The sequence below is a fragment of the Barbus barbus genome (genome assembly GCF_936440315.1).
Source record: "Barbus barbus genome assembly, chromosome: 35".
In the NCBI taxonomy this organism is placed as follows: Eukaryota; Metazoa; Chordata; class Actinopteri; order Cypriniformes; family Cyprinidae; genus Barbus; species Barbus barbus.
The window spans coordinates 26,924,710-26,936,802 of record NC_136763.1 but is presented as its reverse complement, the minus strand read 5'-3'; the positions used below and the strand labels follow the sequence as shown (position 1 = coordinate 26,936,802).

Below are 12,093 nucleotides of genomic sequence, written 5' to 3'. Positions count from 1 at the left end.
CAATATCACTTTTAAAGGTGCACCAAGCAATTTTTGAAAAACATTTTGACCGCACGGATGCTTCCTGATGGAGTTTTGGTTTCTTGCCACAGTCAACTTTGGCTAACTCTGTGGTGGATTAAAAAAAAAAAATCCTATTCAGATTTGATGATTTAGCTGTACTTGACACGATTAAATGAGGTCATTGAAGAAATAAAGTAGCAGATATGTTGAAGTTGTAATTATAACTGAAATGAGAGACTTCTGACTGAACAACTTCACAACTCTGATGCTGTTCATCCTGTTTATCATGTAAAGCAGCTTCGAAGCAATCTGCATGGCTTAGCGCTATACAGATAAACATGACTTGATACGGGTTACAAAGAGGAAGCCGAGCGGTGATAGTTTCAGCAATCGGATGTGGTGTCATCACATGCTTCAGAAACCATCTGTATCTGAAATTAACCACAAGGCAACAGGAAACCAATCCCTGGAGTGGGACGGGGGGATGGTGGGGGGCTGGGGACTAGTCTCACCTCATGTAGAACTCATGTTACAGAAAAACACCCGAGGGCTGCCGGTTTCCAAGAAAAGTCCTAAGTCATGAAATAAAGCTGGAATCAGATCAACATTTACGGGAGAAACATGGTGGATACTAATAGAGAGCTTCTGTCTGAGACTTGTCATCTTTTTATAGTACACTTGAAGGGTGATATGGGAAGAGACTGACAGCACATGGGGGATGGACACCATAAGGAACACACCAAACCAAATCGGATAACCAAAAAATAATTCAATATTTATTTGCAGTACAAACAAGTCTTGTATTGGTTTTCATATACTATACAATACATAGGGACAATTTTATATCCTTCATAAACCAGAAAATTGAACTGCCCGGTTACCAAGCCCAGTATTATACACATAGATTGTATTTAAAAAAAAAAAAGAAAGAAAATGTATACAGCACATATAAAACAGCTCTTTGACATTTGAAGCTGTAACACGATGCCGACGCATTGTCAAATAAAAATCCCTGAAAAATTCCTCGGTGAGGTAAGATATACAGTTCCTTATTTGCTCATCTAGTTCCTGTGTGTCGTTCGCTTTCGTTCCTAGTTATTAAATCGCAGAACTGTTATGTAGCTACAAGAAACGTCCACAGAAAGCCTTGTTCTGGCAATATATGAACAGAAAAACATGAACGGTTTCTCTTTCCCATGGTTAGAGATACAAACATTCCTCCACAAGAAGCAGCTCGAAATCAAGATGTACATGTAAATAAAGAAGCCGTGAAATGAAGTGCCTTTTCGTCCCGGGGTGACGCGAGAGCGCCGTGTTGTTATTGTGACTGGGTCATTTCAAGCATGAGAAACAGTCATCCGCAATGAGATATATATATATATATATATATATATAGATCGGGGGGACGACTCTTGCATATCTGCACAATACGAGTATTACATTTATTTATTCATATATATCTCTCTATCTCGAGACATATGAAAAGGCCACATGAGTCAGTATATAGCACGTATTTTGTATATTAAGGAAATCCATGGGTTAAATCGGACGAAACCCGAGCGAGCGCCCAGCACCCAGACGCGCTCCGGACCCCCGGGGCGAAAAGCTGCCTCCGTTTCAAGCTATATCTGTGTGGATCTCTAGTATCAAAAGCAGAGGAGTCAAAAACCCGAGGCCATTTCCTAGAAAATACTGCAAAGGGTTGAGTATATTGCAGAGTAACAAATACAACCTTGGCTGACCCGTTAAAGACCATTAGTCGTCTATTATTATTACTACATATTGGTTTCTTTAAAAATGAGCAAACGTCTTGGTAATACAACGATTTCTAAAGTGAGATACAAAGAGTATTGAACAGTCAGAGTAGGAAAGAATTAAAAAGGTTATATAAGGCCAGCTTAAAGCAACCCTGTTAACTCAAGCACTCGTCCGCTCCGGTCCAGTCGCTCGTTCCTGCGGTCAGGAACGCCCTCGCTACACACTGTTTGCTGCCCAGGAGCAGCAAGAGTAGTTAAAAAAACAGTCCTCAACATTCGGTGACGTGCCACGCCTCGAGAGGATCGCATGCCCAAATACATCAAGTCAATAGATATATACTCTTACGTAGAAATTAATACAATATATTCATACTGTAATGAGAATCGCCAAGGCCAGAAGGTGACACAAACGTGGATCTGTCGATCTTGCAGTTAAGGAACAATGAGCTTTAAGTGCGCGTGTCGTCCCACGCAGCTGCGGAGCCTCGTCGCAGCCTAGGACTGGCAGCTCCTCTGAATGTCTCTTTCTGTGTGTGTTGGAGTACCGCTTTTAAGTGCCAAGAAGAGAAAGGCTTCGCCACTGTGCAAAACGCATTAGGTCATTGCAAACGTAGAGCGAGAGAGAGAAAATAAAGAAGGGGAGAGCTCACAATGTTTGTTTGTGTCGGTTCGCTCGCCAACACCATCACTACTTTGGACAACATGGTTCTGCGCAGAGGACAGAGACGAAGATATAGAAATGGACAGAATGCATGTGTCGCACCCCTCTCGGATTTCGCTCGAAGGACGAATCCGACCCTACGCTCTCCTCCGGTTAGAAAAGCAAAATCCCATGAGGTGCGTCGGCAGCCTTCGAGACAGGAGGCCATCTGCAATCAAAGCTTCCTTCTCTTCGAGCCAAGCGCTGTGCAAAAGTCTCACGTTTCTTCTCATGTATCAAACCGTGAGAGAAAAAAAAAAAAGAACAGTCTGTTCCATGAAGGCAAGAAAAGCTGCATTAAAATCCACCAGAGGGCTTGAGAGGGGCCCGTGTGCTCAACCACCCTCCGTCCCTCCCTTCGTCGCGGCTGCTGGCCTGTCCTCCAGGACAAAAGCTCCCCTGGAGATGGGAGATAAACATTCAAAGGGTGGCTGCTCCCACCCAGCATCCTCTGCTGGCCTTCATGTGGAATCCAGCGTGTCCAGCTGGAACATGTTGTGATTGGTGGGCGTGGTGAAGAAGAGCTGGTCGTTGGGCGTCGAGCGGTTGTCGCAGGGACTGTTTAGCCCCAGTGTCCTCTCAAAGTCCAGAAGCTGCCCCATGAAGTTGAAGTTGGGCGAGATGTTGGACTTCTTGCGCTTGACGAAGTCGTAGGCGTCGTTGAGCGACAGGTTGAGCTTCTGCATCAGGTACGCCACCGTGACGGTGACCGAGCGACTGATGCCCGCTAGGCAGTGGACCAAGATGCCACACTTTTTGGAACGAGCTTCATCTGAGGAACAGAAAAACACAAACAGATGAGCCTCGACCGACTAAACCTCACACACACAAACACATATTACACAAATGCCCTCTGCATCAGTTTGGGAGCATGAAAAATGCCCACATCCAATTACAAAACAGGTTTTTTAAAATGAGGACGGTCACCTTGTGGACTAGCTTTAAGATCACCTAGAAGGTTTAATTGATAGACTTTATGCTTAAATAAAAGGGGTGCATTTAGAGACTCCAGTTTTTGGCTTTTAGTGTTTTAGTGTGACTTTGACAAACCCACCAGCTTCAATTACACATTTCTAAGACAACTATAAAACTACTGCCCTGTGAACACATTCAAAGCCTGTTAACACCAAAATGAGTGTTTGGTGAATAAATTCAAATAAACTTTAATTTGAATGAATGCCTATTAATATGTCTGTTCAGACCATAGCAAATTTGCATGCCATCAATTTCTTTTGGGAAATCTCGTTGTAATCTCTTGCCCACTGGACTGTGAAGAAAGCTGCCCAACAAGTAGAGTGCATTAGTGCTGTCCATTTTTTTTTCTGGATGCATTTTCCCCCATTCGTTCTTCCCATAGGGATCATAAAAAGTCTCTTAAAGAGGTGAATCCCAGCATTACAACAAACTTGATTTGAAGCAAAAAGGTTTTGACAAAGTCATAAGACTGTCTAATTAATGGCTTTAATGAGGAAAAACTACAATCCCATTAAGTGTTACACATAATCAAAAGAAACAATTGAGAAATATAAAACTGTGAAAAATGTTGAATAGAAAAACAATATATTTTACATTGCAATATATTTTCAAAGGTTAGTTATTGTTCAAAATCAATTCCTCTAGTAAATGAATGGCATTTTTACTTCCGGAAACTGACTGCTGAACTCTGAACATCCATGTTTTTGATCACATGCCCAGAGATGCTGCTGTTATATAAAAATACAACTTTGTGCTGCTCATGACCAAAGCATTTTGCTAAGCGTCAGTGACTAGCACAGGAAGAATCATGATCTAATTGTGTGTGTGAGAACGGGCCTGTGGACAGACACCTCTGGCTGCTGCGTTTGAGTTTTTTTCAGTGACAACAGCATCACCTTTTAAAGCTTAAAGTCAGGATGTCATCACACAAGAACCAATGGGGTTTGATGCTATGGATACGTGGTCAGGTTTTGGTTTGATCTGAAAGTGAACATTGGTTTAATTGTCACTCTGTTATCATACAAAGTCATCATATCGTTTCAGAAGCACTGGAGTTGTTTGGATTACATTTTTGTTACCTTTAGAGAGCTTGAAACTTTCAGATCGCACTGACTTTAACTGTATGGACAAACACAGTAAATGATGACAACGTGCATTTTTGGGTGAACTATCCCTTTAAGAGAAGTGTCTGATGTGAGTCCTGTAGACCAATTAGTCGTGGGCTCTTAGTAGTTAAATCTCAACTTCATATGGCTCCACTGAACTCCTGAAATGGCTAATCACGACACTGTGGCTGTGGTAGAGTCTTCTTCAGTACAGTAGCGTTCAGTGGCCTGTGATAAGAGTGACGAGCAGCAGAGCCATGAGCGAGTCACCCAACGCTTAACGTAAAGATGAACCATTAACACAGATCACATGACAAACGCCCACCCTCTCTGAAGCTTTATACTTGGTCTAACCAGAGAATGGGAAAAAGTACAGCTATACATTATTTAGAGACAAAGTGCATCTGGTTTAGTTGGGCATGACGTACTACAGAGCCATTAGTGCCAGGCGAGGCAGAGTAAAGTGGCCATTTCCTCTTCTCCGCTCGTGATGCATGTGTCAAGAGCGCTCAGAGTCCAGCTGAACCCTGGAACAATGAGGTCACTTCCCCCCAGAAACACTGGCTCCACCACCGAGACGCTCCTGAGCTTCAGTGAATTCATAAAACGTACAGCATGTAAAACAACCACGCCACTGAGCTCTCCAGCTTTTGCTGGGTTTCATCTAAACAGGAAGTTCCTTTCAGCAAAGCTTCCTAATGTTCAATAGGAAGCAACACCAGAATTTACACAGACGTTCACATGAAAAGTGTGTTTACGCAACACAAGTGAGAGTTTTCAGCGAGCGAACAGCAGCGTCCAGCTGCATAACAGGATGTTGTGATAGTTCAGTGCACCAGTTTACCCTTCCGCTCCTCTCGTACCTGCTTACCTCTCGACCACAGGGTAATGCACGGTTAACCGTTATTTCAGATTAGTTACAGTAGGGATGTTCATTTTAACCGGTTAACCGTTAATCGACAGTATAGAATTTTGACCGATTATTACAATCAGTTAAACGTTTTAAAAAGTAATTTATTATTATTTTTCAAAAATATTTTAAAAGGTTTGCTGCATGGTTAAAATCCGCTACGCGTAAAAAAAATTGTGTTTTTAGAGAAAGAAAAGTCGCGTTTATTATTTCATTCAGAAATAGGCCTAATGCCGACGTGATACGTTTAAAAACAAACACTGTAAATCAAATATTTCCATATTTGCGATGTATTTGAATGCCAAAATATTATGTAGCTACTTCACAGGCGTTCCAATATCCACGTAAAACAGTGTTTTGCATAACATCACGGCGGTACGGGGATAACGCTTAACAGCACAGATTTTACTCCTTTAAACTGAGCAGTGTGTTTTTCCATATGTTTGACTGACTGGATTTTATTATGATAATGAACAAGCTGCATTAGTCAAGGTAGCAAAGCTTAAGTGTGCGCGCATGCGACGCCAGTGCAATCACCTGAATGTTTTCCTTCTAACAGTGGAAGCAACTACTTCTTTTAGTCATAAATATAATAGGAAATTTAAAGGGTTTGCTTTTATTTGTGTACATTCACACCACAAACAAATCTTGGATGCTGCTTTCTGCCATCTTGGTTTCCTTTTGCGCAGCACACAAATGAACCGAAACTCTGCATACTAGGAGGCTACTTGTTGCACAGATTTATTCTTCAAGTAAAGATATCTCTCGTATAGGCCCATTTATTCATTTTATATATACAGCCTATATATTCTCCACTCACAGAAGCGTAATATGATATGATATGACCATGTGAATCCTCATGTTCTGTTGTTTGCTGCTTTTTGCGCATGTAAATTAATCCCCGGAAAACACATGTTATAGAAGCCTATTTTTAACGGGTCACAGACACTTTCTAATTGAATTCAATTCTAATTTAAAATAATCTTGTCGGTTAATGGTTAATAATCAGTTAACGAGGGTCAGCTGTCGGTTAGGAGAAATAACCAAAATGAACATCCCTAATTTAGAGATCATTTTATTTATTTATTTTCCTCCATTCCCGTCACCGATGGACTTTTGGTTCCTTGGCACTGTCGCCTCTGGCTTGCTTTGTTGGGGACTCTTTATTTCTGGTAATATTAAACGGACTTGACCTGACATTGAACCTGCTGTCATCATGCACTCATCCTCATCTCATTCAGCCATCCCTTTACTACCATTCAGTCAGGCAGTTAACTCATCAGCTAGATATTTCCCAGAGTCTCAATGAAAGACACACATTTGTTTACAGGTTAAGAATGAGCGGCAGAAACCAGAACAACAGGTTCCAATCAAAAGCACATGTACATGAGATGCCAGAGACTACGGTCACGCGAAAGCAGCTCCAGTGCGAATGAGAAATTCTTTCATATTCAAATACCGGTGGCGTTTCAGTAAAGCTGTACATGGTCACATTAAAACGGATGTAAACAGTGAGTTCACGGCTTTCTATACCCACCGCACAACACAGTGCAGAACCATTTGCAGCTCTTGATCAGACAGTACAAAGACTAAGACCAAACTGAGCCTTTGTAATGCAGATATAACCTCAGACTAGATGTTTCTAGGAAATGAATTTAGAAAGTGTCAACCGAGATCTGCCGCAGACAGCAGCACATGTGGCTTCACCGGAAAAACATTGACATCAAAACACCAGAGAAACTAAAACCATTTCCATCCTTATTCATCTAGAGACCCAAGCTTCTTTTCTTTAAAAAAAAAAAATTAACAGGTTTGCTACCCATTCAGGTGAAATCCGTGCGTGCTTTGTCTGGATTCACGCTTGCACGGTTCAGTTCACCATTAGCGGTGGCGCTCTGTGATCTATGGCCTACATCGATCACTTCTGTACAGCTCACTGAATCAATTAGATCCACTTCCTCTGCTGCACCCTTCCAGTAATGGTGTGCCCTTGTTTTACATCAAAAAACCTGACCTGACCCGAGCTCGTTTGCTTGAGAAATGTCTGGAGATGCCTATCTGTCAGGTTTAAGCAGTGCTGTTCTTCATGTAGACAATGCCTCACTGTTTGATGATCATTTTTCTCATTTTAACTCAAGAAAACGCAGCTGACGTGTGTAGGGCTGCAAAATGATTAATCGTTATTAATTACATTCAAAAAAGTTTTTTTTTTACATACTATGTGTGCGTACTGTGTATATTTATTATGCATGTATAAATATAAATACACACACATGCATACATGTAAATATTATGCAAAAATGTTAGATGTATATTTATAATAAATTATATGCAAGTATAAATAAATATACATAATTTTTTTTTTTAAATATGTACATGTGTGTGTGTGTATTTATATATACACACAATAAATATACACAGTGCACACACAAATGTGTCCCTGCAGCACAGAAGCAGTCATCAGTAGCACAGGTATATTTGTAGCAATAACCAACAATACATTGTATGGATCAAAATTATACATTTCTCTTTTATGACAAAAATCATTAGGATATTAAGATCATGTTCCATGAAGATATTTAGTAAATTCCCTACCATAAATATATGAAAACTTAATTTTTGATTACTAATATGCATTGCTAAGAACTTCATTTGAACAACTTTAAAGGAGATTTTCTCAATATTTAGATTATTTTGCTCCCTCAGATTCCAGATTTTCTAATAGTTGTATCTCAGACAAATATTGTCCGATCATAACAAACCATACATCAATGGAAAGATTATTTATTCAGTTTCAGATTATGTATAAATCTCAGTTTCAAAAAATTGACCCTTATTACTAGTTTTGTGGTCCAGGGTCACATACAGTATGTAAACATAATCTTTATGAAGAATGCAATAAATCACGATTAATGGTTTTGCTAGACGTGCGCGTTTGGGGAGTGTCCTGAACATCCTGAGGTCACTTCCAGACACACAACTAAAATAATAAACCACAGTCTGAGCTTCACAGATGTGAAAGTCCAGGAGGTGGAAACTTACCTATGAAAGAAATGGCTTCAGGGAAAAACTGAGATAAGTTTTGGCTCCAGTGATCAGAGATGGGAATCTGCTTGTACTTGAATTCCCCGTCGTGTTCGAACATGTTGGGCAGGTTGGGAGTGACGTTCAGGATGTACTTGATGTTGTACTTTCCCAGAACGTCCAGGTTGGTGGAGTCTTTGGCACAGCCCAGGTAAAGATAGGGTAAGATCTGGACTGGGAATGCTGGTTGGTTACTGGGCAGCGGGCTGCCCTCGGACTCGGTGGCGCTGCTGGGTTCCCGGTCCGACTCGCCGTCAGAGCAGTCGGAGCTGATCCGCAGGCCCCCGAGACCCAGGACAGACGCGGGCGGAGAGCTGCTCGGACAGGAACAGTCCAGGTTCGTCTCGCAGTGCTCTGGGTATTCAGTCTGAAACTTGTTAAATCCTCCTGGAACAGGCCAGACAACACACACTCATTAGCCAACACCTCCTCCACAGATCCTCTTACTGTACACTACATTACTGTATTTGTACAAACTATAATGTTTGTACATGCATTACAATATAGAATTATTAGCACGTAGTTAGTCTGATGTAAATATTGTGGCTATTAAAATTATTTGCCTACAGCAAGACGTCATAACACTCCATTCAACTGATTAGTATTTTATGTAGACTACAAGTAACAGGTTAAAATATATATATTATTTTCCGCTCACAAAGCCTGCATTTATTTTATCCAAAATACAGCAAAAGCAGTAATATTGTGAAATATCTTTACTATTTAAAATAGCTGATTTCTGTTTGAATATATGTGTAATGTATTTCTGTGATCTGCAGCTGTATTTCCAGCATCATTACTGCAGTCTTCAGTGTCACATGATCTTCAGAAATCATAATAATATACTGATTTACTGCTCAACAAACATTTCTGATTATTATTAATATTTAAAACAGCTCAGTCATTTTTATTTGTATTATTCTCTGATGAACAGAAAGATCCAAATATCAACATTTATCTGAAATAAAAAGCTTTTGTAATATTACACTCTATACCAGTCGAAAACTTGGAGTCTGTATAATTATTTTCTTTGAGGGGGGGTATAGAAATCAATACATTTATTTAGTGTTTACGTTAAAAAAAACAGTTTTGTTTAGCATTTTATTTAATGATAAAGACATTTATAATGTTACAAAAGATTTCTATTTCAGATAAATACTGTTCTTCTAAACTTTCTATCCATCAAAGAAAAGACACTATTGTGTATCCCAGCTGTTATTAATTAGACAAACACTTAAATAGTGAGATTCACAATTAAAACTAATGAACAGCTGGTGTACTGAATAGCTTAAAGAGACATTTCACCCAAAAATTATCATTTGGTCAAATTTACCATCATGTCCTGTACTACTTTCTTTAGTGGAACAAAAAATCTGATATTTCTGATAAAACCCAGATATGTTTTGGCTCGGAAGGACATATGGCGAGTAAATAAACTCTGTTTGGGTGAACTATCCCTTTAAAATCTGAAGCACAGATCCTCGTTAAACTCTAATGATATCTAATAATGATCAACTAGTGTCACTGAGAAGGCTACTAGTCAGCATTTCTGTTAAAGTGAGTGACAGAGGCAGATATTGTGAAGGAGTGAGTGTTAAAGTGTGCTCAGAGATCAGGACTATTGTGTGAATGGCGGAGAAAAGACAAAACACTCGACATATGCGCACATCAGCACCAAATATCGCACAGAACGCGTGTATTTCAGGAAAAGCGTGAAACTGCGTCGTGATTCAGTAATTTGTGCCGTTCATTCATGAATCGCTTTCCCTCAGAAACACAACATGGCGGAGGATCTCAGGAAACAACTCAAAACTGCCCTCTCTTCTTCAAAAGACAGTCCAAACACGGCCGGAGGATAAAAACGGCCCATCTTAAGAGAAAATTAGTATATAAAAGCATTTCGCGTATTGGTGAAATAGTTCGTCTAAAGTTCAGCGCTTGATATAACTTTTCTCACTTAAATAAAAACCGTGAATTTTAACTCCGAGGAGCGCGTGGTTTAATCTGTTTCACACACAGTTTTGAACCGCAAACCAAACGCGCCGTTACTCAGATAAACCAACCGTTCCCGTCAGCACCGGTGTCGGTTACCGTACCTTCCAGGTAGTAGGCTTTGCAGCCGTCGTCCCTCAGCTTGTGCAGGAGGAGCCCCAGCACGGAGCCCTGCCAGTCCGCCGCCGCCGCCTCGTCGTACAGCAGCACCGTGTCCGTCTTACATCGCCGCACGAAGCGCTCCTTGTCCTCGGTGTTGGGGATGATGGAGCGGATGGGCAGGTTGCCCTTCTTCAGGCGGCGCAGCATGAGCCCCGGGATGGCCAGGTTGATGGCGGACTCGATGTGCGAGGACTCGAAGAGCTCGTGTGAGCGGCAGTCGAGCAGCAGCAGCGATCCTCCGCCGGACTGCAGCTCCTCCTGCAGCCATTCCGCGCTTTTGCTCGACATCGTCGTGCTGTTTTTCATGGGGAGAGAGGGCGAGGCTGCGGTGGGAGCGATCAGGCGCGGAGAAGAAGCTCCCCCGCGGGCAAATCCATGCGCGTCGAGAGGTCTGGCTCTGCTGCTTCGCTCCGCTCGGCGTCCATAAGAGGCGGCTGCTGCTGCGGGGAACGCTCCGTCAGATCCGCGCCGAGCGCGCTGGACGCGGGGGAAGAGAGCAGCTCATGATCGCTCGCCTGTTTGTCATCTTCTGACGCCTGTTTGACAGGCTGTAATAAACCGATCGCGTCACGCCAGTGGGCGGGGTCTGTGCGGAGCATTTAAAGGCGCAGCGTCTCTTTATTTTCCCTCGCAAAATAACAGCGCAGTCGCGGCAGAGATCGAGTAAACGGAGTTCTTTCTTCAAGAAAAACAAAGCAAAGGTACACCAGAGCTGGTCTTACTGTCCACCTTATTTTTCCAATGCGGATAAACCGATTTCTGTGCAAGATGTGCAATGTGCAAGACTGCGGGTTCATTAGCCGCTAATAGCGGTAAAACTTCTTGCACTACAAACCAGTGTGTTCATAATATAATACGTTAAAATAATATGGTAAGACACCAGTTTGAAATATCAGGTTTTGAAAAATAGCCGGAAGCAGATGACACCGGAAGCCAGACACATTAAATTTACAAATGGCCGATCTTACAGGAAAAATAAGGTGGATGAGGGTCTGTATTACTTACTATTGGAGAAAGTGTAACGCTAACTCGGATCACCTGTGCCCTAATAACCAATCACATTACAGCCTATCACCTGTGCCTTGATAACCAATCACATTACAGCCTATCACCTGTGCCCTAATAACCAATCACATTACAGCCTTGGCCTGTGCCCTAATAACCAATCACATTACAGCCTATCACCTGTGCCTTGATAACAATCACATTACAACCTTCACCTGTGCCTTGATAACCAATCACATTACAGCCTATCACCTGTGCCTTGATAACAATCACATTACAACCTTCACCTGTGCCCTAATAACCAATCACATTACAGCCTTCACCTGTGCCCTAATAACCAATCACATTACAGCCTTGGCCTGTGCCCTAATAACCAATCACATTACAGCCTATCACCTG

The 12,093-nt window shown here is 41.7% G+C and overlaps 1 protein-coding gene across 1 annotated transcript; it reads right to left on the bottom strand.

The window, feature by feature from the left end:
• Positions 1 to 752: 752 nt before the first annotated feature.
• Positions 753 to 11,220, bottom strand: LOC306855088 (dual specificity protein phosphatase 7-like). The gene is made up of 3 exons (XM_079393535.1): positions 10,632 to 11,220; positions 8,494 to 8,922; positions 753 to 3,232 (listed from the first exon to the last, which is right to left on the bottom strand). Exons 1-3 carry the CDS (start codon positions 10,993 to 10,995, stop codon positions 2,922 to 2,924), a joined length of 1,104 nt encoding a protein of 367 aa, XP_079249661.1. The 5' UTR covers positions 10,996 to 11,220; the 3' UTR covers positions 753 to 2,921.
• Positions 11,221 to 12,093: the final 873 nt, after the last annotated feature.